The 27,168-nt window shown below is 37.4% G+C and overlaps 1 protein-coding gene across 1 annotated transcript in view; it reads right to left on the reverse strand.

Moving 5' to 3' along the window:
* The window catches only part of ROCK2 (Rho associated coiled-coil containing protein kinase 2), a 132,378-nt gene extending 105,502 nt beyond the window's left edge, over positions 1-26,876 (reverse strand). The window contains exon 1 of the mRNA XM_068981314.1: positions 26,736-26,876. Within this exon, the coding sequence (XP_068837415.1) occupies positions 26,736-26,876 (141 nt within the window). The remainder of the gene's footprint in view (positions 1-26,735) is intronic.
* Between the last annotated feature and the right edge of the window lie 292 nt (positions 26,877-27,168).

Raw genomic sequence — 27,168 nt, forward strand, 5'->3', positions numbered from 1 at the left:
CTTATCTACTTTTTTAATATTCTTTACCACCACACCAAGTTCCTTCAATAGCACTCTCTCATGGTGCAATTATAATTAATCGGATTAAATCTCATCTTAAATAATTAACATTTAAAGAAAAACAACATTAAATCTCTGATGAGATAATGAGGAAAACAACAGAAACAGTTCTGCCATATGCAAGCACTGTGATAACTCTTTACATAAACTATGATATATCATAAAATTTATATCATACAGGTCTTACCATAGTCTGATAATGGATTTTTATCTAACATTTAGGGGATTAAGTTAAAATATCTACAACCTTTACTTTTAGCCAAGATGGAATTACCCACCTACCCTACCACTCACCTAAAGAACCAGGAAAAATAGTGAAATAACAATTTTCAAGGCACTGGATAAAAATAAAGGACAGTGATCCCTGAGAAGGATGAAATCAAGTGAGCTCTAAGATGGATGCAGAAGATTGAGGGAAAGTGGAAACAGTGACAGATATCATTTTCTTGGGCTCCAGAATCACTGTGGACGGTGACTGTATCCACGATATTAGACATGTGCTCCTTAGAAGAAAAGCTATGACAAACCTAGACAGCATATTAATTGTAAGACATCACTTTGCTGACAATGTCCAGGATACAGTCAAAAGCTATGGTTTTTCCAGTAGTCATGTACGGATGTGAGAGGTGGACCATAAAGAAGGCTGAGCGCCAAAGAATTGATGCTTTCAAACTGTGGTGCTGGAGAAGATTCTTGAGAGTCCCCTGAACATCAAGGAGATCAACCCTGAATATTCACTGGAAGAACTGATGCGGAAGCTGAAGCTCCAATACTTTGGCCACCTGATACAAAGAGCCGATTCACTGGGAAAGACCCTGATGCTGGGAAAGATTGCGGGCAGGAAGAGAAGTGGTGACAGAAGATGAGATGGTTGGATGGTACCACCAACTCTATGGACACGAGTTTGAGACAGGGAAGCCTGGCATGCTAGTTTATGGCACTGTGAAGAGCTGGACACAGCTTCAGGACTGAACAATAACAACAAGACAGTTACAGTCTACTACCTAAAGACAGTTACTGGTTGCCCAATTCTGGAGAAAGAACCAAAGCTGAGTTTAGCAGCCACCTTGGTTTGAGATTAGAGCCAGGCACATGTAAAGTATTAAAAAGACATAAATCAAAAATCCAGAGGTAAAAAATACCATGTGTGAGATGAAAAATACATTGAATAGGACTAACAGGAGATCCTAAATTGCAGAATAAATGACAAGGGAACCTGAAGACACAGCCACAGAAATTATCCAAAATGAGACTCAGAAGGGAAAAGAGATTTTAAAAAAAATAGACTATCGATAAGTTGTGGGTCAGCATGAAGTAACCTTAAGATACACTTACTATACATCAGAGAAGGAAAAAGAAGAGACGGGAGGGAAAATATGTGAAAAAATTCTTCAAAGGCTGGAAATTCTCTGTATTTGATGAAAACCAAAAACTGTAACGGATCAAGACAAAAGCAAGAAACATAAAGAAAACTTCAGGGACTTTCCTGGTGGTCTAGCAGTTAAGAATCTGTGTTTCCAGTGCAGGAAGCGAGAGTTCAATTACTGGTCGAGCACCTAAATCCCACATGCCTCCCAGTGCAGCCAAAAACAAAAACAAAAAACTACCGCTAGGCATATCATGATCAGATTAATTGAAACTTTTTTATCTTTTCAGGAGGAACCCTAATACATTATGAACAGAGGAACAGTGTAAGTCAGAAGACAGCAGAGCAGCATTTCTAAGTTACCAAAACAAAAAGGTATCAACCTAGGAATACAACACATAGCAAGAATTAAGATGTCACTTGAAAAAATGAAAATATAATTTATCAAACTTCATTTGGCAGTAAAAGCGGTATTTAAAGAGAAATTTATACCAGTAAATGAAAATTTTGGTCAAGAAAATATCTAAATTCAGTAACTTAAGGTTCCTTAGGAAAACTAGAGAAAGAAGAACAATTTAAGCCTACAAGCAGAAGAAAATAAAAAGCAGAGAAGACTCTCACATTCATTAGGATGGCTACTATCAAAAAACCACAAAACAATTAAATGTTGGCAGGATGTGGAGACACTGGAATCCTTGTTCACTGTTGGTGGGAATGTAAAATGGTATGGCCACTATGGAAAACAGTATGAACGTTTCTCAAAAAAAATAAAGACTAGAATCATCATACTATATGATCCAGCAATTTTACTTCTGCATTTTACTGAAAAGAACTGAAAGCAGGGTCTCCAAGAGGTATCTGTATACCACTGTTCATAGCAGCATTATTCACCGTAACTGAGAAGTAGAAGCAACCCAAGTTTCCAACTATCAATACATATGAATGGATAAACAAAATGCAGTGTATACATAATGGAGTATTATTCAGCCTTGAAAAAGGAAATTCTAACATATGCTAAAGCATGAACAAACCTTGAGAGTATAATGCTAAGTGAAATTAACCAGTCACAAAAAACACAATTCTACTTATATCAGGTACCTAGAACAGTCAAATTTATAGAGACAGAAAGTAGAAGGGTGGGTGCCAGAGGCTAAGGGGAGGAAATAGGGAATTGTTTTTTAAAGAGTATGGAGTTTCAGTTTTGCAAGATGAAAAAAGTTATGGATCTTGGTTGCAAATCAATGAGAATGAGCTTAACACTACTGAACTGTATATTTAGAAATAGTCAAAATGTTAGATTGTATGCTATGCATTTTTTTTTACAATAGTAAATAAACAAACCTGGTATTCGTTGAAGGCTGACATGTCTGTCATTATTTGCTTTTGATTCCTTCATTTAAACTTACAACTTAATACAGTAGTATTATTATTCCCCATTTTACTGAGAGGAAACTAAGTTTAAAAGTTAAGTAACTCATAAGGCAATACAGCAAAGACAAGAAATAGACCCAAATAGGACTCCAGAGCCTGACTCCCTAAATACTATGTTATACTGCCTTTGTTAAATGCCTATCACATTTACGAAGGAAGTGTTTTCAAAAGAAACATTCATAATAAATATACAGGGGAGAGCTCCTGGCTAAAAGAGTTTGTGTGCTTTGACAACAAAGCATGATACTTTTAAATTTAAGATTATATACACAATGGAACACTTCCATGTTTATATTCCAAACAATATTAAGTATTTCACTACATGTTGGCTGTTATGCAACAATGCCTCTAAAATACATATCATCGATATTTTTAGTTGTTTACATAAAAGACCACTCATTTTGGTGGCCTTATAAATTTTTACACACACATACACAAAGATATGACTAGGTCTTTTGATTTGCTTAACCCAATGTCACTTTTTTTTAAACAATCTTCCAACAATCCTCTCTTCAAAATTTTAATTTCCTAATTAACTTACACAGTACCAACTATCTTTATATGTGAAAGTCTGTTATACATTGAGAATTAGACAGTTTTACTCAAATATCCTAATACAATATAATGAAAACGATATAGGTCGGCAGGGGGAGGGAAATCCCACTCAAAAAGGTTAAAACGTGCTTTCTTTTTTATTTAAAAATATCTGCTATGTTGGCTTTTTAAATTTCCTCACTGAAACACATTTTATCTTGGAAGAAAAAGATTTTAGCCAAACTTCACAAGCCAAAGCTTTGTGCCCTGGCTAAGTGCTTATTTTTCATTCAGAAATATAATACTGCCATTCCAAAGGCCTACACACATTACCCACTACCACTTAAGGAAGAGGAATATTATCCTCCCAGTCTATAGCAATCCTATGGTGTGAGATGCCTTGTAGCCCAACCAAAGAATCTGGAGCCATTCGGCAGAATCCCAACTCCCCTACTTAAAAGCAGTGCGGTCTCAGACAAGTTATTTAACCCTTCCCTCCTTCAGTGTCCTCATCACTAAGATCAAAAAAATCACATTATTTGTTTCACAGAGCTGTAGGGAGGACCAAATTGAGTTAATACACATAAAAGTGGCAGGGATCATGTATACCTTAAGCATATGCTATTCTTACTATCACCAATGTTATGGTCACTATCATTATCATCTTGCAACATGCAGATCAAGTCCCTCTTTCTTCATAAAGCTTTTCTACTATTTCCAAAGTCCAGTGACTGCTGCTGCTGCTAAGTCGCTTCAGTCATGTCCGACTCTGTGCAACCCCACAGACGGCAGCCCACCAGGCTCCACCATCCCTGGGATTCTCCAGGCAAGAACACTGGAGTGTTCTCCAATGCATGGAAGTGAAAAGTCAAAGTGAAGTTGCTCAGTCATTCCCGACTCTTAGTGACCCCATGGACTGCAGCCTACCAGGCTCCTCCGTCCATGGGATTTTCCAGGCAAGAGTACTGGAGTGGGTTGCCATTGCCTTCTTCGCCAGTGACTGCTACCCTTTCTTAATTCATGGTGTTCACTGTTTGCTGTTCAAAATAGCAAGTAAGGCACTATTTTATATTATTACATTTACTGTTCTTCAAATGATCATTTAACTTTCCATTGGACAATAAGCTTTATCTTCACAAATAATACTCTAACTTCTTGGGAATTACCTGGTCTGTGTCTGAAACAGTATCTTATGTGAGATAGAAAAAAACTTTTTAACTGCTAATTTTATCATTATAGGATACCACAGTTGTGAAGAGCTCCTTTCCTCTCTCCTGAGCTATGCATTCCATTTCCTTCCTAGCTTGGTCAAATGATCAGGGGACAATATCTACAATAACAACACTAGCAGGTTTTAAAATATTGTAATTTCTTAATCATTATCACCTCTCCTTAATTTTGCTATCCAAACATAAATAAAAGACAGACTCTTCAATCACCTCCTTTAAAGACATCATTACCATTTTCATCTGTATCCCAGTCAGACCTATAACAGAAAATTTAAGGCTATCTCAATTGAAATACACCATTTAGGACCCTGAAGTCTGACAGCAAACCAATTATAGAGAGTAACAATAGTCCTCCTTACAGTAAACCTTTGCAATCTTAAGATTTATTAATACGCAGAATTCTACACATATCCATATTTAAGTGTTCCAGAAAACCTTTAAAAGGTGTATAAATAACAAGTGATCATTAGATAATTCACTGTTCTGGAATTATCCATCCTACTGTAGCCCTCCAGGAAGTGTGGATCATACAGAATTAAGTGTGCTCTCCACTTACAGACAAAAAACCAAACTGACTACTCTTTTGAAAAAGATCAATCCAAACCAAAGGGGACTTTAGAGTGAGTAAGTTAACCATCACTGATTTCTAAATATTCTGAAATTTTAAATCCTTTTAATGTTAAGACATTTAACATGAATATTATTTTTCTAGATATCCAGCTTGTCTAAAAATAACAGCTACTAATTTCTTATACAGAGCTTTAAGTTTTACTTAAGAACACTACCTCAGAACTCTAAAAACAGATTCTTTTCCAGCTCTACCGTTTAGTAGCTGCATTTCTTTGAACAAATTAAAATTACTTAAACCTCTCCAAATTTGCTTCCTCACTACTCCAGAAAATATGAATAACATCGTCTGCCCACGTATTTCACAGATTGTTACCTCAAATGAGACATCATACAAAGGTGCTCAGTAAATATTATATCTAAAAACCACTAAATCCTTTAGCTACAGAATAAGTAAAACCTTCACTGAAAGAACTGGTGAGATTATACTAATAGATAGTATGCTACCCTGACTTTTTGACTTTAATACAGACAGGTAACAGATTTTCACTATGTTTGCAAAAAGTAGGCAACTAACTTTGTTCTACCGAGAAGGGTCATAATTTTTTAGAAATATCTGAAACCATATTTGAATTTATAAATATTCCTGAAGACATTTTTTCTTTATTTTTTAATTGAAGGATAATTGCTTTACAGAAATTTGTTTTCTGTCAAACATCAACATGAATCAGCCATAGGTATACATTATTTTCCCTCCCTCTTGAACCTCCCTCCCCATCCCAACCCTCTAGATTGTGTTACAGAGCCCCTGTTTGAATTTCCTGAGACAAACAGCAAATTCCCATTGGCTGTCTATTTTACATATGGTAACGTAAGTTTCCATGGCACTCTCTCCATACATCTCACCCTGTCCTCTACTCTTCTCATGTCCGTAAGTCTGTTTTCTATGTCTGTTTCTCCATTTCTGCCCTGCAAATAAATTCTTCAGTACCATCTTTCTAGATTCTGCACATATGTTTACAATATTTCTCTTTCTGACTTACTTTACTCTGTATAATAGGCTCTAGGTTCATCCACCTCATTAGAATTGACTCAAAAGTGTTCCTTTTTACGGCTGAGTATAGCCCACTGTGTATACATACCACTTCTTTATCCATTCATCTGTCGAAGGACATCTAGGTTGCTTTGATGTTCTAGCTATTGTAGATAGTGCTGCAATGAACAATTGGATACACGTGTCTTTTGCAGTTTTAGTTTCCTCAGGGTATATGCCTAGGAGTGGGACTGCTGGGTCATATGGTGGTTTTATTTCTAGTTTTTTAAGGAATCTCCATATCATCTTCCATTCCCACCAACAGTGCAAGAGGGTTCCCTTTTCTCTACACCCTCTCCAGCATTTATTCTTCGTAGACTTTTTGATGATGGCAATTCTGACCAGTGTGAGGTAATATGTCATTATAGTTTTGATTTGCATTTCTCTAATAATGAGAGATGTTGAGCATCTTTTCATGTGTTTGTCAGCCATCTGTATGTCTTCTTTGGAGAAATGTCTGTTTAGGTCTTTTTCCCACTTTTTGATTGGGTTGTTTTTCTGGTATTGACCTGTATGAAGCTACTTGTATATTCTGGAAATTAATCCTTCGTCAGTCGTTTCATTTGCTATTATTCTCTCCCATTCTGAGGGTTGTCTTTTCACCTTGCTTATAGTTTCCTTTGCTGTGCAAAAGCTTTTAAGTTTAATCAGGTCCCATTTGTTTACTTATGTTTTTATTTCCATTACTCTAGGAGGTGGGTCATAGAGGATCTTGCTTTATGTCATCAAGTGTTCTGCCTATGTTTTCCTTTAAGAGTTTTATAGTTTCTGGTCTTACATTTAGGTCTTTAATCCATTTTGAGTTTACCTTTGTGTATGGTGTTAGGGAGTGTTCCAATTTCATTCTTTTACATGTAGCTGTCCAGTTTTCCCAGCACCATTTATTGAAGAGGCTGTCTCTGCCCCATTATATGTTCTTTCCTCCTCTGCCAAAAATAAGATACCCATAGGTGCATGGGTTTATTTCTGGGCTTTCTACCTTGTTCCATTGGTCTATATTTCTGTTTTTGTGCCAGTACCATACTGTCTTGATGACTGCAGCTTTGTAGTATAATCTGAAGTCAGGAAGGTTGATTCCTCCAGCTCCATCCTTCTTTCGCAAGACTGCTTTGGCTGTTTGGGGTCTTTTCTGTTTCCATATGAATTGTGAAATTTTTTGTTCTAGTTCTGTGAAAAATGCCATTGGTAATTTGACAGGGATCGCATTCAATTTGTAGACTGCATTTGGTCATACAGTCATTTTCAGAGTATTGATTCTTTCTACCCAGGAACATGGAATATCTCTCCATCTGTTTATGTTGTGAAGACAACATTTTTAAAGAACATGTCACTTTGATGCTCCTGAAAAAATGAAACAGAACGCTAACAAATTAAAAATGCACTTTTTAGAACAGTACTTGGCACACAGGAAAAATACGTCTTACTAATATTATTATTATTGTTATTACTGATCATTATAATTAACTATCATTATTATTGCCGACAATAATCTTAATGATAGACGATTTTTAAAAGCCTCTATTCAATATGCTGTTTCAAGTTTTTATCAAGAACTCACTTACCTATTTTCTATAGTCTAAAGGAAATTTATGTCAGCATTTATATTATCACTTTCCATGAGCAGTGTTTTATATACACCTCTCATGATAGAAATGCTCATAAGAAGTATGAGTTCACATTACCAACCTCCACCTGGAACACTTCTCTTAAGGAAATTCTCTTTTGAGTTCTATAAACCAACTGTACATTATAATTAACATAACTAGGTCACTTTCTGAAAAATATCACTGTAAATACAAACTTGTCCTCTCCATTTAGAATCAGAGTTCAAACCAAACTAATGCAGAAGTGTTTCCACATGCAGCATATCAGTAATATTTCCAGAGTCAGCATTTTTTCCTTTGCAAAGGGATCTGCCTATTTAAAAAAAAACCTTGGAGACAGGAAGGAAGCCATTTCAAGTGAAATGGTAGATCTAAGAGGAAGAGAAGTAAAATCTAGGAAGAAGAGAAGTAAAAAGAAATAAGGCTGAAGAAGTCAGCAGAAGTGAGATCGTAACAACTGTGCAAGAAATAATGAGCATTTTGAACTTTTCCCTGAATGAATTGGACAATCAGTCATTTAAGTAATTAATTTGGGATAATATGATTAGACTTTCATCTTATAATACATAGTTGGCTTCAGAGTAGAAAAAGAAGGCTTAGAAACATGGGACGAAAGAATACCAAGGGAGAAAATACCATAACAATCTAGAAAAACCATGACCACTTGCAATAAGAAAGCAGCAGTAGGATGAGAGACATGGCTGCTTTGTAGGAGATAACACTGACAGGACCTGGTGACTGACTGGATGTCAGACTAAGGATGCAGCCAGCCAAATTTCTGGCTTTATCCAGGCTAGGAGAGTGGAAACAGTCACTGATTCCTGATTAGAGAAAATGAAGATATGAGAGCAAGAGAGAATACAGCTGCAGACATGTTGATCTTGAAGAGTCTATGGTATCCAAGTGGAGCTGCCTAGTAACTGGGTGAAGTGTGAGCCTGAAGCCCAGAGGCAAGTCTCATGTGGAAAAATGAAAGTCATCAACATACAAATGATAAAGAAAGTCCTAAAACTGATACAAGCTTAAAAAGGAAAGAATACATTAAAAGAGGGAAAGGGTTCTCATTCAGAGAGGGAGAAGAGACAGCAAAGGAGTCTGAAATGAAAGAGTTAAGAGATACTCTGAATAACTGTCACAGAAGCCAAGAAAAGACAGTATTAAAGAAATGTTAAGCACATTGGAAAAGACTGTGATGCTGGGAAAGACTGAAGGCAGGAGAAGGGGACGACAGAGGATGAGATGGTTGGATGGCATCACCAACTCGATGGGCATGAGTTTGAGCAAGCTCCAGGAGTTGGTGATGGACAGGGAAGCCTGGCGTGCTGCAGTCCATGGGGTCACAAACAGTCAGACACGACTGAGCAACTGAACTGAACTGAGGTGAGATAGTAGAAGTTTAGCAAGATAAGAAAGAATCAGAATTAAGAGAAAGGAAAAAAAAAAAAGATTAAAAGGCAAAACAGTTAATCAGCAGGAAGGAGAGAAAGAGATTCAAAGCACTCTGGAGAATCAAGCTGAGACATAATGATGGACATCTCATCCACTGAAACTGAAGGAAAAGAACAAATGATACAGAAGAGATAAACTAATGAGTCAAATAACAGGAAATTTAAGGGATCACCTTTTGATGGCTTCTGTTTTCTCACGAAGTAGGAAGACCATCTGTGGAGAATACTTTGTTTCTTAAGTTTAAAGAAAGAAAATAAAAATGTTTAAAATAGCCTGTATGGGGAATGAACGAATTGCTCTGCAGACCTGACAACTACTGCAGGGACTCCTGCAGAGACTATGGACCCCTAGTACACTCACCAGGGCAGTCTGTGATTTTTCTCCATGAGTACTCAACAAACACCTTTTGTATAAGCCACAGAGACAAAATGACCCAAAATTTAGGTTTTACCAGATGCATATGATAGTAATTCAACAAAGCAAAGAAACTGAAAATTCTAGCTAGCATTTTGAAGTGATGGACAATGGATTTCTGCTTGCTTATATAGGAAGCATTTGACAGAAAAGGGTGTCAAGGAAATGTAGATCACAAAAGCAACAGAGTAAAAAGGATAAGGGATTAGTGGTAGGAGAAGGATGTTTAAATTAATGACCTCAAAGGTGATGCTAATGTCCAGTAACAGTGAGATAGCTTTATGAAAGAAAAGCAAAAGTATTAGTCTCTCAGTCTTGTCCAACCCTTTGTGATCCCATGGACTGTGGCCCACGAGGCTCCTCTGTCTAAGGAAATCTCCAGGCAAGAATACTGGAGTGGGTTGCCATTTCCTTCTCTTAAGGGGTCTTCCCAACCCCGGGATTGAACCCAGGTCTTCTGCATTGCAGGAAGATTCTTTACCACCTGAGCCGCCAGGGAAGCCAGGACCCTGGGTGCTCTGCTCACATAACACTGGAATGGTGGCACAACCTCACAAGAAATGAAAGAATGTAATCCAGAAGTTTTCAACAAGCAAGAAAAGATGCATTAACCCAAATATCTAAGACTCAACAACAGGAATTTTACCAGAAAGGGTTTTATAGGCACAGCAGCATAACGAAGGAAACCCCTCCTACCCTTTCCTACATGAAGGTCATGTAGAGAGGCAAAGAAGGCACAAGTTCCGGAAAACAGGGGAAAAGTTTCTCTTTTCCCTCCAGAGAAAGACAGGTGTTATTTAAGCAAATTAAAAAGTAACATTCAGGAAAGAATTTGAAGATGCAAATCATTATGTTAACATTAGAAGAAGAGTTAGAAAGTTTTTAAAAGGGTGGAGGGGATAGGTAGGGGAATGAAAAGAGATGTGTGTGTATAAGCGCTAATATCTTTGGGCAGGTAAAGGCAACAATGAAATGAGATTTGGTGGAGTCACTTCACAAGAAGATAGCTAAGAGGACAGGCTTCAAGAATTCTCTGGAAGAAAAGACATCAAACCTCTCAGGAAATTGCCAGTGCCTGGAACAACTGCAATTTTTAATAGGAAAGTCTGTTTCTAGAGCATGTGAAGACTTAAAGACTTCTCTGAAAAGAGCCAAATGAAATTTGGATGAATTGTATTGGCTTAAGGCTACAGGCTAAGACCATCAGGCAAAAGCCTCATTAACTCTGCCTGTTAATTGAGAAAAGCACACAGTCTATCTCAGATTTTAGAAATCAACATTTGTCCTTGACTACAGATAAGCCCCAGCTTGGAGCTTTGCTATGTTTCACAATACCCAGTAGAATGTGATAAAGAAATAAAAACACCTCATTACTAAATAAGGCACCCCTCCTTTATACTTGATTCCTCATTTGTAAAATGAAGGGGTTGAACTAGAACCACTACCATTAAGTTAAGCACCAACCCTCTCTCTCCCCCGCAAAAGGAGGCAGCAAACCTCACATATAAACTACCAGTTGGGAGTCAGACTAACCATTTGATAAAGCCTCCTAAACACATGCTAAGTACTACAGGCTCTGTGCTAGATACTGAGGAAAGACATAAAAATGAATACTATATAACTATATAAGGTGATGAATGTTAACTAAACTTACTCTGGTATCTGTTTGCAATGCATTTAAGTCAAGACATTATGTGGCACACCTGAAACATATACAGTACTGCAGGTCGACCACATGTCAATAAAAATGAAAGGCAAAAATGAAATTATCTTTAAAGCACTTACGCCCTCATTACCATCAAAACTAGGGCCTCCCAGGTGGCTCAGCAGTAAAGAATCCACCTGCCAACCCAGGAGACAGTCAGGAAGCTCCCCTGGAAGAGGAAATGGCAATCCACTCCAGTATTCTTGCCTGGGAAATCCCATGGACAGAGAAGCCTGACAGGCTATAGTCTATGGAGTTGCAAAGAGTCGGACACAACTGAAGCAACTTAGTACAGCACAGCACAAGTAAGGAATTAGAGAAATAAAAATAAATTTAAGATGAAAAAAAATGTAAGGTGGATCTTAAAGGAGAATTAAAACCCAGGAGTGATTAACAGCAGATATTGTGGGAAGATTCCCTTGAGGAGGACATGGCTACCCACTTCAGTATTCTTGTCTGGAGAATTCCATGGACAGAGGAGCCTGGTGGGCTACAGTCCACGGGGTCACAAAGAATTGGACACCAAAGAGCAACTAACACTTTCACTTTTTTCTCTCATTAGTAATCAAATAAATACATATTTTTAAAAGGGTGATAATGGCTTTTTTTGCCTATAAAATTGGCAAATAACATAAAAGGCTGACAATATTCAGCCTACCAAAGACATGGGAGTATATGTATTCTCATTGCTATTGGAAGGATTCAATTTGCTAGGCAATAAAGATTATTTTGGAATTTTGAACTGCACACACATTAACAATTCCAGTTTTAGAAATCTACAAAAATATTCACACACATGCACAAAAATATTTACAATAATGTCCACTGCAGCATTTTTTATAATGGAAGAAAGCCACCTAAATGTCTATCAATATTGGAATAGTAAAATAAATTTTATCAAATGCAGATAATGGAATACTCTACACCTCTTGAAAAGAACTACGTGACTGGACAACCTCCAAAACAAATGAAAAGAAAGCAAATACAGAAAACAGACATAGGATAGCTGCATTTTGGTTTTTAAAAAATAGTAAATATTTGTATATTTTTAATGTAAGGGGGGAAAAATGAAATATCAATATGATGATACATGCACAGAAAAAGGGAAAGTGATACACTGATGTGTTATAAAGTGGTTGAAAAAAACACAGGGCTAAGAAAAAAACGTACATTTACTTCTATCATTTTTAATTTTTTACACAAACATGTATTACTTCTGAAGTTAAAAAATGAAGTTTATTTTGTTTTTTTGTAAACTGACAAAGCAGAGAAGGAGAGAGCTCATTCCAGGTAGAAAAAAAAGCTAGGAGTATAAAAGAACATGACATATTCAGTTACTGCTGAAAGGATGACTGGTCCTGCTCACTCTCTTCCTTTTCACATCTCTGCAATTAAGCCTCTATTCCCTGAAGCCCACCATCTGTGAGCCATAAACCTCAAGACCTTGCCTGACTATTATGGAGACAGACAGATAAGCACCTGAGCAAAGAGACCAACCACAATATTTAAAAGTCTATGCTGAAGACTTCTAAAAAAAATACTGAATTTTAAAAAATTTAAAAAGATAAAATCCACTTTCTAATTCATAAATGCCACAACAGAGAAAATGTATAATTTATCACCGTAACAGTGGCTACCAACAGAACTCTCCCCATATTCATTTCAATTTTGCCTGGATACCAATTCCGATTTGCTAGCCTGTAGAAATACAAATTCCAATTTCATGAGGTTGTTAAATGGTTGACAATGGACTTATGTAATAAGACCCAGCTCTGTTAACAGATCCTAAATCCCAAAATCAGCTTTGAAATTACAGGAGCCAAGAAAATCAGTTACTGATTACAGTGGCCATGAACACAGAATGAGCATATCCTCTTACACTACCGGTGTATATTTTTCTACATGATAAATTAATAATTACCCTGGTATGCCTAAAGACCAGAATCTGTATCAGAGGGAACACGGCAGAACACTGGCAATCTGCAACTTCACACCTGTTCCTAAACTTAACTTCTGTTAAGAAATGCAGGCCAAAAGTTGCTAAATTCAAGCCATAGTTAAGAACTGTTGGTACAACCCAAATGCTCCTCTATACCTTATATAAAGTATAATTAACATTTTTGCAAGTGAATAATGCAATGGTTTAAAAATTCTGTCATGACTCTTCCTTATATACTTATGTCAGGATTTCTAAAATTTTACATAAAAACACCTGACTCTGTTTTGATGTTCAGTATCATACCTACTGAAAAAGAATAAACATTAGTTAGGAAAAGTGACAACTGCAGTGCAATAAAGTAATAAAAAAATGAATATAAGCAAATATTCACCCAAGTAAATTAATTATCCTCAGTAAATTAAAAAATAAAAATGCTTTTCATTCATAGACTTAATACTTCAGAGAATTGAGTATGTGTAAATTAATGTGTTACCTTTGTGGGAAAAGCTGGCTAACTAACATCGAGAGACTGATTCTGTATGTACATACATACCCTTTTGAAGACAGAGACATATACAAACAGGCAGTTTTACACATAGTTCTTCAACTGCCGGTAAAGAAGCTAAAGTTCTGTCCAGTTTACAGAACACTAGCACATATAGTTTCTCACTGGATTTAATCTTCACATCTCCTTGAGGCAGATGGATGGAGACATAAATTTTATCATTCATGGACAGAAAGATAATTAACAAAACACCTAATTTATTAACATCAGTCTTCTGACTCTAAATCCAGTGTTCTTTCCATTACACTACTCTGTTCTCTTCTAAAAATACGCATGAAAATAATCAAGCCATTTCATTTTTTTCCATCTTTACCACCTTAGACCAGAAAAAATTCTTAAGGAAAAAGTTCATCTGTACTTTCATATTATGAATACAGGATAAACAGGTTTCATTTTATGGACTTATTTTAGTGGAATTTTACCTACATAAAATAATTTGAAATAACCAAGTCACTGTTTAAATTTTTAAAATTTTTATTTCACAAATTAAACTTGAACCAAACTGAAAAATCTTGTTTATAAGTGAGAACAAGAAGTAAAGTAAAACACTATGCCAGGGACTTACATTCTCCATATCATCCGGAAAGACAAAACTTCCTTCTCCTAAAATTTAAAATCCCCTCTCCACAATTCCCCCCTCCTCAAATCAGTACTTAAAAGCTTAAGTGTTTCACTTTATTACTTCCCTCTGAAGGAAATTTCATAAGCCAATTTTAGCTGATTTTTTTACTAGTTTCTTATTAGGTCTAAATTTGGTTTTATTTGTATCATCTGTTGTTTTCCTATTATGGAAATGTCTTAAATGTGGAAAACAAAACTGTTTTCAGCAATGTCTTCAAAATTTGTAATTTTACAGCTTCCTCTTTTATACAGAATATATGCTTGCAGCAGAAATTGTTTTTCAGAACTACCAGAAAATCCTCTAGTTCAGTTCTCTAATTATTCTATAATGTTATATCTTGCTTTAGTGACATTTTTTCACTAGCCTGAAAGCAACATTAACAAAACACATTCATATGCTAATTTTAAATTTTGCAATCATGAATTATACATTCCATTTAAGCTACAGTCAGAAATAACAACCTAGAAATTTTTGGCATAAATATGGAATAAAGAATCATGAAGTCTCAAACTGCATTTTGTCAAGTATTTAGAAATGCTAGGAAGCAATACAATACTGAGGTGTTATGGAACAGGGATTCTAACCACTAGTCGTAAAATGTTTCTAAATCCAAAAACCACTTCCAATGAAAGGTTACTAAATCATATGTAACAAACTTCCAATGATAACTGCAGAAGTACTGATATATTTAGGCAGTGAAAGAAGAGTCACCCAATTCCAGATTTGTTTCAGGTTTATAGTTATCTGTCTATTCAGTAATTATTTGCAAAGAATGGATATATTTTAAAAGATAAACTGTTATAAAATTTCAGGCTTTAAAGATACTTATGTATCACCCTAGACTCACAAATAATAATTAATTGTATCTTTGGCCACAATGATGCAGTTTTCTAGCCACAAGATAAAATCTACAAAAAGTGAGTTGCCAAGGATTTCAAATATGAAAAAAAGATTTAAAAAATTGTAACTGCTATACCTCTAATAGCTTTACTATTATCACAAGAATCAACACAAGCAAATTTTAATTTGAAACAGGTATACACCCCTTAACCACCAAAATTAAAATGGCCTAAGAGCAGGAAATCTGATATACAAATATTTAAGTGAATGAAAAATATGGCCACCTTATCCACTGTCTATGAATCATGTGGATTTCTCTAATTTTAAACGAAGTGAAGAGAAATAATTGCAAATAAAGTATATTTTTAAAAATCTAAATTGTAACATGTTATTGACTATTAATGTAACCAATAACTTTGAAGGCCACTTTGAAAGCAAAATTTCAAAAGTTTAACATAAAGGCTTGAATATTATACAATTTTTTTTTGCTTTCTTGTAAACAAAATTTTTGAATGATTTTACAATTTTTTCAACATAGATACAGTCACAGACATATGCTATCCTGCTTCAGGTGCCATTCTCTGAAAGACCATACATTTCTAGTGAAATTTTTCTTCCTAAATTAAATCAAGGAATAAAAAGACTGTCCCTATTTTCCCATCATCACTTGTTAAATGTAAAACATCAGAATTATATATTTCTAGGACAGTAAATCTCTGGAAACTATATTTCCCACTGAAGGGTAAGACGTAATGGTAACATTTCCACATTGAAATTTGTATTGTGTATATTTTATCACAATCTTTTTTTTTAATCATTTCTATTTGGTGTATCTTATCTGACTCTCCCTTCAGAAAATCTCAGCAAATTAAATTTTTTTCTTTGAGAAAAAGAAAAACATTGGTCTGATTCCTATGGAGCTCTAAAGAAAAAAAATACACTTAAAATGTGATGACTCGTATTTCAGAAAATGTGGCATCTCTCCATATGCCAGAATTTTCCACATATACAATTCTGTGTGCCAGAGATCTCAACCATTGGTTTTTGCTTTTTTCCCATCATTATAAGAAGCAACACTGCAATGTTTCTCAAACTTTGACCGGCAGATTACCTGCATCAGAATCAACTGATATGCTTGTTTTAATGCAAGTTCCTGGCCTCACTACAGGTCATCTACATCAGAAGATCTGACACCATTTCCACCAAGCACCTTAACAGTGTTTCTGACTTTCATCAGATAATTCTGACTTTCTGGCTTCATTCAAGCCACCTTAGCTTTGACTCTGACTTTCATCAGATAATTCTGACTTTCTGGCTTCACTGAAACCTCTCTGAGCCACAGATATAAAAGAAGAAACAAAATTCTCCTTTTCTGAGATACATTTTGGACCCAGTGGCCCCTCTGCCAATCTTTGAATATTGCACCTCTCAGCTCACTTTCCTGTATTTGAAAACCAGATGTGGAACTTTTAAATCTCCTGATCCGAAGGTCACATCACATACCAATTATATTAGAATGTGTGGAGGTGGAATCTGGGCATCAATATTTGCAAAATTCTCTAGTAGAGTCCTATGTGTAACAAGGTTTGGAGACCACTGCCTTAGCTATTGGCTTTAGCAGACACAGATTAGAAAAATCTTAACTAAATACACTTTGCTGGTATTAAATTAAGTTTTTAAATTGCCAGATATATGTATATATTTTCATTTTTATTTTAATCCAGTAAGAATTTTTCTTCAATGCACTGGATTAAAGCTTAACAATATCTTTTTGAGAGAATGTAAAACAACAACAAAAAAATTGTTTCATGCTGAATGCAACTAATATAGGATCATATCATGCAGAAAAATGTTATTTCATTTGCATACTAGTTTCAGTGATTATACTTTTGGAAATCATGGAAAAGCCAATACAAAAATTCAAAATTTGTGCTTTAGATATTTAAAAGCACTCCAAATATTCTGTTAACTCCAAGCAAATTTTCCTAAATTTAGAATAGATGGAATATTGTCATTAACATTAAACACTACATTTTGCATTATCTTCTTCCAATTTCTGACTTGGTATCTCACTTACCTGAAAGAAAATCATGATTTTGATATATTTCCCTCTATTCTTTACTAATTCCCATTGATGCTGGTTATATTATACAACCTGTTACCATCACTTGATGAAATCTAATGGTTCATAAAGAACAATTTTTAAATCTTGACTCTTTTAACAAAGGCAAACTAATCAACCATAAACACACCATTTTTAACCATTTAATTTCAACCTGCACTTTATCCACTATGTAACACAATAAGGTGTCACAAACGGTAACTCTATAATAAGTTATCCCCAAAAAGTGAAGCATTTTTCAAAATCATACTGTTTAGACATTTAATACTTTAAATATTTTTACAGGGTTTCAACATGCAAAAACACATTTCACTACACTTTACAGGCCTCAAAGTTCACAACTGTGCTAATGCACTTTTCTTTTAGAAAAATAAATACTAAACCAAAATTTTTTAAATTCATCTTTAATATATTAAAGCATCTTAAAGATTAAAAGAATACCTTCCTAAAATTTCCCTTCACTGCTCAGAAGTCCTATGTGCAGTTATCCTTGAAACAAACTCAAAAAAAAAAAAAAAAAAAAACACAATCATCTAAACTAAAGCTAAAAGGAAAACTTTAATTTCAATAAGCATATTTTTATGACTTCTAAAGGAATCATACTGAAAAGCAAGGCAAAACAGCAGGGTCATATCCTGATACAGAATGCACAAATAAGGCAGTTACTATTATATCTGAAAAGAAAGAACACTATTTTGATTAAGGTCCAAAACTGCACATAATGTAACCCCCAAAATCAATACCCAACCCAATGCCACTTAAAAACAGGAAAAGGCAACATTTGTATCTGTTGTTAAATTCAGATGAGTACTCAAAGTAAAAAACAAAGGTAAGCATAATATACAGTGTTTAAAACATCAATAGTTATCCTTCCCTCATAGGAACCAAGTTACTAAATTGATACTAAGAATTGTTTCCTAATCTTTATGTAAAACAGAAATGTATAAAGATGAATGTTGGGTCCAACAAGAGAGAAATATGCTTATAAGCTTACTTCAAGATGCTCAAAATAATCAAAAAAGAAAAGATGAGCACAGAGCGGAAAGGAGAACCATTTAAAAGCCATATGTTATGTCAGAAGTACTTCAACTTTAGACCCAACTAGGAGAGACTCTACTGCCATCACAGGGCCTACACAGTTCAACAAGGCTCATTCATTACTTGGAAGAAAAAGTATAATAACAAGGTTTGGTTGTTTTTTTTTTTTAAGAAAAGAAAGTGAAAGTGAAAGTTTAGTCACTCAGTTATGTCCAACTTTTTGCGACCCCATGGATTGTAGACTACCAGGTTCCTCCTTCCATGGGCTTTTCCAGGCAGGAGTACTGGAGTGGGTTGCCATTTCCTTCTCCAGAGGATCTCGACGACACAGGGATCAAACCCGGGTCTCTCACATTGTAGGCAGACACTTTACCACCTGCAAGTCTTGTTGTAGGCAGACACTTTATCACCTGCAAGCCTTGTATTAAATAGGCCTTTCAGGTGAGACACAGTAGGATAATTTCACCTACAAAGGGCTCTGTTCTGTATTTATCTGCATTCTATTTTTCAACACTAGAATCCACGTGCGGTGAACAAAGTTAAATTTTGTTTACTATACCATTCTCATGATACATTAGTAAAATATCAAAAGAACAAGCAAAATTAGCAAGCACATGAAATAGAGCTCAGCCATCACTTGTCATTAGTAAAACGCACTACAGCTGCTATAAACACAAACCCCACACCAAGTGTTCTCTGAGAATGCAGAGAAACTGGGACCCCTTATATATTGCTGGTGGGAAGAAAAATCGTGCAGCCAATTTGGAAAACATTTTGTTCACTCCTTAGAAGTTAAGCATAAGCTTACCACATGACCCAGCAATCCTACTTCTTGAAATCTAGTCAAGAGAAATAAAAACATTAGGATGAATTCCTAAGTAAAATGTGGTATATGGAATACTATTCAGCAATTTAAAAGAACAAGATATTGATAAATGCTACAACACAAATGAAGCTCAAAAACATTATGCTAGGTGAAAGAAAGCCTTCCCTTGTGGCTCAGCTGGTAAAGAATCCGGCTGCAATGCAGGAGACCTGAGTTCGATCCCTGGGTTGGGAAGATCCCCTGGAGAAGGTAAAGGCTACCCACTCCAGTAATCTGGCATGGAGAATTCCATGGACTGTATAATCCCTGGGGTCTCTTCAACACCACCAGGTGAAAGAAACCAGAACAAAGTCTCCATACTGTGTGACTCTGTCTGTATGGAATTTCTGGAAAAGAAAACTTCATAGAAACAGAACAGAATCAGTGGCTGGCTGGGGCTAGTAATCAGAATGCTTAATACTATCTGAAAGTTTTTCAAAATAGTCATTCAAAGTGACTTGTAATAACACTCTTAAATCCTGATCAAAATCTCTCATGCCCTTTGGCTTTGTTTTTAATTCTGCTAACAAATGTTGCCTTACTGTTAATAACACCCAATATGCCACTTTAAGGAATTTCACCCTGTGAACACATCACTAGCATTTTATCTGCCCTAACTCATGAAAGGCTGTTTCAAACACAGGCATCACCTAGGTACATAAGAAGGAACTGGATATGTTTAATCAGAAGAAAAGTTAAAAAGTAGGAGAACATGATAAAGGCCGTTCAGCCCTCAGAAGCTGTTTTTATCTTACCTAAAACACTGAATAAAATCAGCTTAAATACTCTCCAAGACAAACTGCCTAAGCACAATTCAGAAAATATTCAAATCACAACTCACTTCTCCTGCTTGACTTCCAATTAATTCTACCACCCAAACGCAACCCCTCTGCATATATACATGTTCACTTATCTTCCTTCCTATAGATAGATAAGAAATAAGTGACAAGAACATATATTAATATCAAAACTTTTACTTGGGGAATACTTTAATATCTCTTCAAGCAGGGATCTATTTCTACAGGTTATCACTTCCATTACTTAAACAAGCATTATTTGTTATTCAACAAATATTAGAGGACACAGCAAGAGGAAGAAAAAAATGACCCATATCCTAAAAGAGCTTGTATTCTATCCATCAAATAAAGCCAAAAACTAAGAAGCACATATGACAATACTTAGTCACTCATCACAAACATCCAAGTAATTAAGGTAACGGCAAACAGGATCTGCTCCATTTCTATCTAAAGTATTAGCAGGTTCCGCTACTCATTTCCCTGGCTTAAAAATAACCCCAACAATGAAGTGTTAAAATTTAGTTCCAAGTCTATCATCTCTTGAAAATCTCTATCAACTGCTTTATAACTTAAAAATCTGAAACTCTTTTAGAGAATAAAGGAAATTAGATGTTGAGCACTAAGTGATCAGTTCTTAACCAAAAAAAACCTACAGAGCACTCTAGATGGCAGACCTAAACAACCCATACCTTACCAGAATGGAATAACAAACCATATAAAGATTCTTGGACTTAGTTAGAAACATTCCGCAAAAGTTTACCAATAATGAACCCAAAGTGAATCTCAATACTTCCTTTTTTGCCATATATTTGACAAAAAAACTGATACACAGGATATATAAACAGCTCGTGTAACTCAAAAATAAAGAATATTAATTTGGCGGAATAAATGGATGAAAGATTTGAACAGATGCTTCACAGAAGAAGATATACAAATGTCCAGTTATGTGCATAAAAAAGTACATCATTAGTCATCAGAAAAATGCAAACAAAAGTCACAATGAGATACCACTACCCACCCACAGAACGGCTAAACTTTAAGATTCAGTGTTGGGAAGGAACTGGAACTCTCCCAGGTTGCTGTGTGAATGTAAAACGGTATGACCACTTTAGGAAAAGATCTGACAGTTACATAAAAAAAAAAAAAAACTAAAGATACACTTACCCTATGGCCTAGTAATGCCACTACTAGGTATTTAACTCAAGAGAAATGAAAATGTGTCCTCATAAAGACTTATTCCTAGATTGCTTACAGTAAGCTTTATTAAAAGCTAAAGTATATTATACAAAATAGCCCAAAACTGAAAACAACCCAGGCATCCATCAACAGGAGATGCCTAACAAATTGTGCACTATACATACAATAGAATGCTGCTGCTGCTACTGCTAAGTCGCTTCAGTCGTGTCCGACTCTGTGCAACCCCAGGGACAGCAGCCCACCAGGCTCCCCCGTCCCTGGGATTCTCCAGGCAAGAACACTGGAGTGGGTTGCCATTTCCTTCTCCAAAGAATGACAGTGAAAAGTGAAAGTGAAGTCGCTCAGTCATGTCTGACTCTTCAAGACCCCATGGACTGCAGCCTACCAGGCTCCTCCGTCCATGCGATTTTCCAGGCAAGAATACTGGAGTGGGGTGCCATTGCCTTCTCCGACAACAGAATGCTGCTGCTAAGTCACTTCAGTCGTGTCCGACTCTGTGCGACCCCATAGACGGCAGCCCACCAGGCTCCCCCGTCCCTGGGATTCTCCAGGCAAGAACACTGGAGTGGGTTGCCATTTCCTTCTCCAAACAGAATGCTAGTTAGCAATAAAAAAAGGAACAAACTGCTGATACACAAAATAACATGGATGAATCTCAAAAACTATCCTGAACTAAAGAAGCCAGATATAAGAGTACATCAGTCGTGTCTGACTCTTTGCAACCCCATGAATTGCAGCACACCAGGCCTCCCTGGCCATCACCAACTCCCGGAGTTCACTCAGACTCACGTCCATGGAGTCAGTGATGCCATCCAACCATCTCATCTTCTGTCGTCCCCTTCTCCTCCTGCCCCCAATCCCTCCCAGCATCAGAGTCTTTTCCAATGAGTCAACTCTTCACATGAGGTGCCCAAAGTGCTAGAGTTTCAGCTTTAGCATCATTCCTTTTAAAGAACACCCAGGACTGATCTCCTTCAGAATGGATTGGTTGAATCTCCTTGCAGTCCAAGGGACTCTCAAGAGTCTTCTCCAACATCACAGTTCAAAAGCATCAATTCTTCGGCGCTCAGCCTTCTTCACAGTCCAACTCTCACATCCATACATGACCACAGGAAAAACCATAGCCTTGACTGAGCGACTGAACTGAACTGAGCTATGGATTCCACTTATATAAAGTTCTAGAAAAGGCAAACGTAATCTTTAGCACCATTCTGGATGCTATATTCTCTTAGTATGCTTAGAATACTTCAGAATTTGAAATTGCCAAAGAGAACTATCTGATCAGGACTCAACCAAACAACGGACAACAGCTTAGGCTTTAAGATAATTATCCACTATTTCTTTACAACTTTATAAGGTGTGTGTTAAGTCAGTACTTCCTTATTTAGTCTGTGCTAGCCTTACCTTGGAGCAAGATGTTTCCAAATTCAGAATATTTGGATTTTAAAATAGTAATAAAGTAAATATACTATGTACAGTATAGTCCCCAAAACTCTGGGGAGTCTGGGGTAGCATCCTGAAATCAAACGCTATTATTTCTCTTGTGCTCAGTAGCTCAGTCGTGTCCGACTCTTTGTGATCCCATGGATTGTAGCCCACCAGGCTCCTCTGTCCATGGGATTCTCCAGGCAAGATTACTGGAGTGGGTTGCCATTTCCTCCTCCAGGGGCTTTTGCAGACCCAAGGATTGAGTCCGTGCCTCATTGGCAGCCGGATTCTTTACCACTGAGCCACCTGGGAAACTCCAATATTTCTCCAGAGGAAGCTATTATTATTTACGCCAAGAGAGATAAACCGCCTAAAATACTTAACATCAGATCAGGACAGATGTTACATCAAATAAGCTTTAGCAAAAACCACTTTGATAAAAAATATTTTCACATAGTTTACAGATTTAATAAAAATGAATCAAATGAAGTGTTTTGTATTCTAAGTTACTGAAAATCCTAGGTTTTTAATCACCTTTTCCCATCAACACAAGCCTAATAGAACACTTTACCCAGGCCTGAATCCCAGGGGTTACAATAAACATTTACTCTTTAAAATAATAAATCAAAGCACAAACCGTTAGAAAGACATCTCTCCAGCACAACAGTAAAGGACAATTCTTTTTACCGTAATATTTGGGTAAGCAGTATGGGAAGCTTAGTCTTAACAACAAAACATGGGTATATACTCAAAAGTTTCAAACGATGAAAAAGTATACTACTGAAGATCCTAACCTCGGGGGGAGAGGGGGTGGGGAATACTACAGAAGCAAATCTCTCTCAAAACTCTGTTTTTAAGTAATACCTAGCAACTTACAATCTGCAACCACAAAAGGGATATATGCTCTTCAGATTAATCTGAAGGATCCACATAAAGCCTCTTTAAAACGAGCCGCAGCAGAGAAAAAAGACACTTTAGTCTCTATACTGACAGTCTTAGAATTCAGATCTATCTATGCTTCGTGACTGTTAGCACTTTTCTGATGGCAAATTCAAAACATAACGTCATTCATTCAAAATTTTATAGCAAGAAACAGCTGCCAATAGAACCATTTTCCTTTTCAAAGGAATTAAAAACACTTACCTAAAAATATTCTAAATGCAGAGAAGTGAGCTAAATTTAATAAGCACTACTATGTACCAAGCACTGAGCTAAGCACTTTTACATGTTATCTCACAGAATACTTTCTCCAACAAACAGTTTTAACTTCAAGGCCTAGCCTACCGTACCTATAATAGTAATAGTAACTATTATAATAGTAACTTCTGGTATACTTCACCTCTTAGTTTTGTCACCTTAGGCAGTATATAATTTTAAATGGTACTTTCTAAGCTCCAAAATAAGTAACTAAGATTTGTGGCTGTGTTTTTATCATATTAAATTGTCTCTGTTTTAGAAAAAATATTAATATCTTCTATAATAAAATCAAAAGAAATGCCATTCACAGTAGGTTTACAGTAAGGTTTTAAATCTTTAAAGTGACCCTTACCATGATTTTAGGAAATATGTTTTTATAACACTTAAAAAAAAATTAACTCATGGAATTTGTTTGGAAAGAAGAAAAAGTCCTAGAGATGGACAGTGGTGATATTTGCACAATAATGTGAATGTAATGCCACTGAAGTGTACATTTAAAATGGTTAAAACAGTCAATTTTATGTTATGGACAGGCTGTGTGCGCAATCAGGCACTCAATTGTGTTCGACTCTTTTCTACCCATGGACTGTCCACGGAATTTTCCAGGCAAGAATACTGGAGTAGGTTGCCATTTCCTACTTCAGGGAATCTTCAAACCCATGTCTCCTGCATTACCACATTTTTAAAAAATCAATTCATTCTACTATTTGATATAATTAAATATACATGTTTAAAGCTAACACTGTAAATAACATGGTTTTTTTAAAAAAAATCTTCAGCTTGTCGTTCTACAGTAGAAACACCAGCAACCTCAAAGAGTAAAGGACAATTTTGGGCCTGATAAGATTTACTGCAACCCAGAACCATAACAGTTAATCAGCTAAAAACAGCTAAGATGAAATCTGTCCAGTCAGCAGCATGTGATGTCCTACTAGCAGTATGTTACCTTAATAAAGGTGTAAAGTGTCTTGGCTGACCTAGGCACTCAATAAATGAATGGACCAGGCAGTTTACTGAGCCTGTGTAATGCTTCATTTTTTAAAAAGCAGCCTTCATTTTAATAATTTAGAAAACACTTTAATAAAAAAAGAATGTATGATCATAAATAGCTTAGGCTCAAGCTCATAATGACCCTAATAATTAACATCAGTAAAGCCTAAGAGATGAAAGTGCAAAAAATTTCTATCTGAGGTTGAATATGAACCTGATGAATACTTGAGATTTGCTGTACTATTTTTAACTGAACTTTCTGGCCTTAGGTCAGAGTTTTGCTAGCAAAATACCAAAGTGAAAATGCTGGGAGTGAAGCCCAGAGTCTCTGCTCTGGTCTGGGAAAAGCTATGCCCTTCATGCAACCAACCCTATCCCCAATCGAAGACTTTGAAACACTATGAGAGTGTCATGCTCCCATGAAAACATGAACAACACACTGACAGGAAAATCAGTAAAAGAAAATGTCAAACACGTCTGACACAGTACATCACTGCATTCTGTGCACTGTACAGAAAGACACTCTTTAGTCAGTTCCTGCACTTTGGCCAAAGGGTACTGAGTCACTCCGCAAATGATTCCAGAAACCTCAAAGGATAACAGCTTCTGAAGGAAAGTCAGTCAGTCACTGGAAAGGGAAGAGAGTTTTTCTCATCATATAGTCAATAGATTTCTCCTGTCAGGGAGTATAACAGGCATTCTGGAAGAAAATACCTAAAGGATCCAAGGATCACCTACCGGAATTCTAGTTGTCCAGAGTTAATTTAACATCCAGCACATCTTTTTCACTTTCTTCTGCTCCCCAAGGTAAAAACCTACACCCCCTACCTTTTCCCATAAATGCATCTCTATTGCATACTAATCAAAGAGTCTGTAAAATACAACAGTCTATCCTAACAAAAGCAAGAAATAAATAAGCATTCTACAGTGCATTTCTGATCAATCTTGTTCCTTTCTTAAACAAAGCCAACTGGCAGGCTTTACGTGGCTATTAATTAGGATCTCCAAGGCCATCTCAGGAAAAAGAAACAATGAAAAGGAGAGACTGATAGTACACTACAATTCAAGTGAATTCTACAGCTCCTGGGCAATAATCGCGGAAATTAAACTTACAGAAATTGAAATGCACTGAATTGTAACGATTAATGTTCATAGACAACTGAAAACATGGAAACTTCAGGCTGTGTGTTACCAGATTTCAGACTGAACTCTTTGTCATGTACCCCAGGTAGGGACTTCCCGTAGGGACAGCCACCGGGTTTCTCTTGCTCTGACGCGCGTCCCCAGGCAGCATGACGCTCTTTCAGATGGGCTAGCCTGAGGTCTGATGGACAGCAGGTCTCCCCACCCGACCCCCGACCCCAGACCCACAGGGCAGGGGGGAAGAAAAAGAGGGGTGCTTCCTCCCAGCGCTCCAAGACCCGGGCAGCCGCGGGTGACACCAGCTCCAGGAGGCAGAAGGGAAGAATCCAAGGTGGGTCTCTCTACTCCCGGAACTCGGTCGCAGAACTGTCTGGTCTCCCCAACCCGGGGCCCAGCTGCCGGGAAGCTGGGCAGGGTGGGGCGAGACCTCCCCCCCGCCGCCCGCCGCCACTGCTGGGTGGGCACAGAGGGGTGGGCAGTCGGGGCAATCTACGGTTCGAGCGGTCATCAGGGAGGGCTCCCGGGCCCCCGGCCACATACCAGCAAGCTCTCCACGTTAATGGGCGAGCGAGGGTCTCGGATCAGCGCCTCCAGCTTCCTCTGGCGGCTCGCGCCCGCGCCGTCCCCCGACACGGCCTCGGGGGCGCCGGGCATCTTCCCCGTCGGCGGGGGCCGGCTCATGCCGCCGCCAGGCCCGCACTCGGCTCCCCGCGCTCCGGCCCGGCTGGCCTCGGGGCCTACCGCCGCCCTCGAACCACCGGCTCCGGCCGGGGCTCCGCCCGGGCCCACCGCGCGCCTGGAGCTCAGCGCCCCGGGGCCTTGGGGCTGTGGGAGGCCCGCCCGGCCCCGGGAGCAGCGCGGAGCAGACGGCGTCCCCGCCCCTCAGTCAGATTCGCGCCGCCCGGTCCACTCCTCCGCCGCGAGCTCCCTCAGGACTCCGAGGGCGGGAGCGGGGAAGTGGCGCCGCCACCAC

The sequence above is a fragment of the Capricornis sumatraensis genome, chromosome 1, assembly GCF_032405125.1.
Source record: "Capricornis sumatraensis isolate serow.1 chromosome 1, serow.2, whole genome shotgun sequence".
Classification (NCBI taxonomy): domain Eukaryota; kingdom Metazoa; phylum Chordata; class Mammalia; order Artiodactyla; family Bovidae; genus Capricornis; species Capricornis sumatraensis.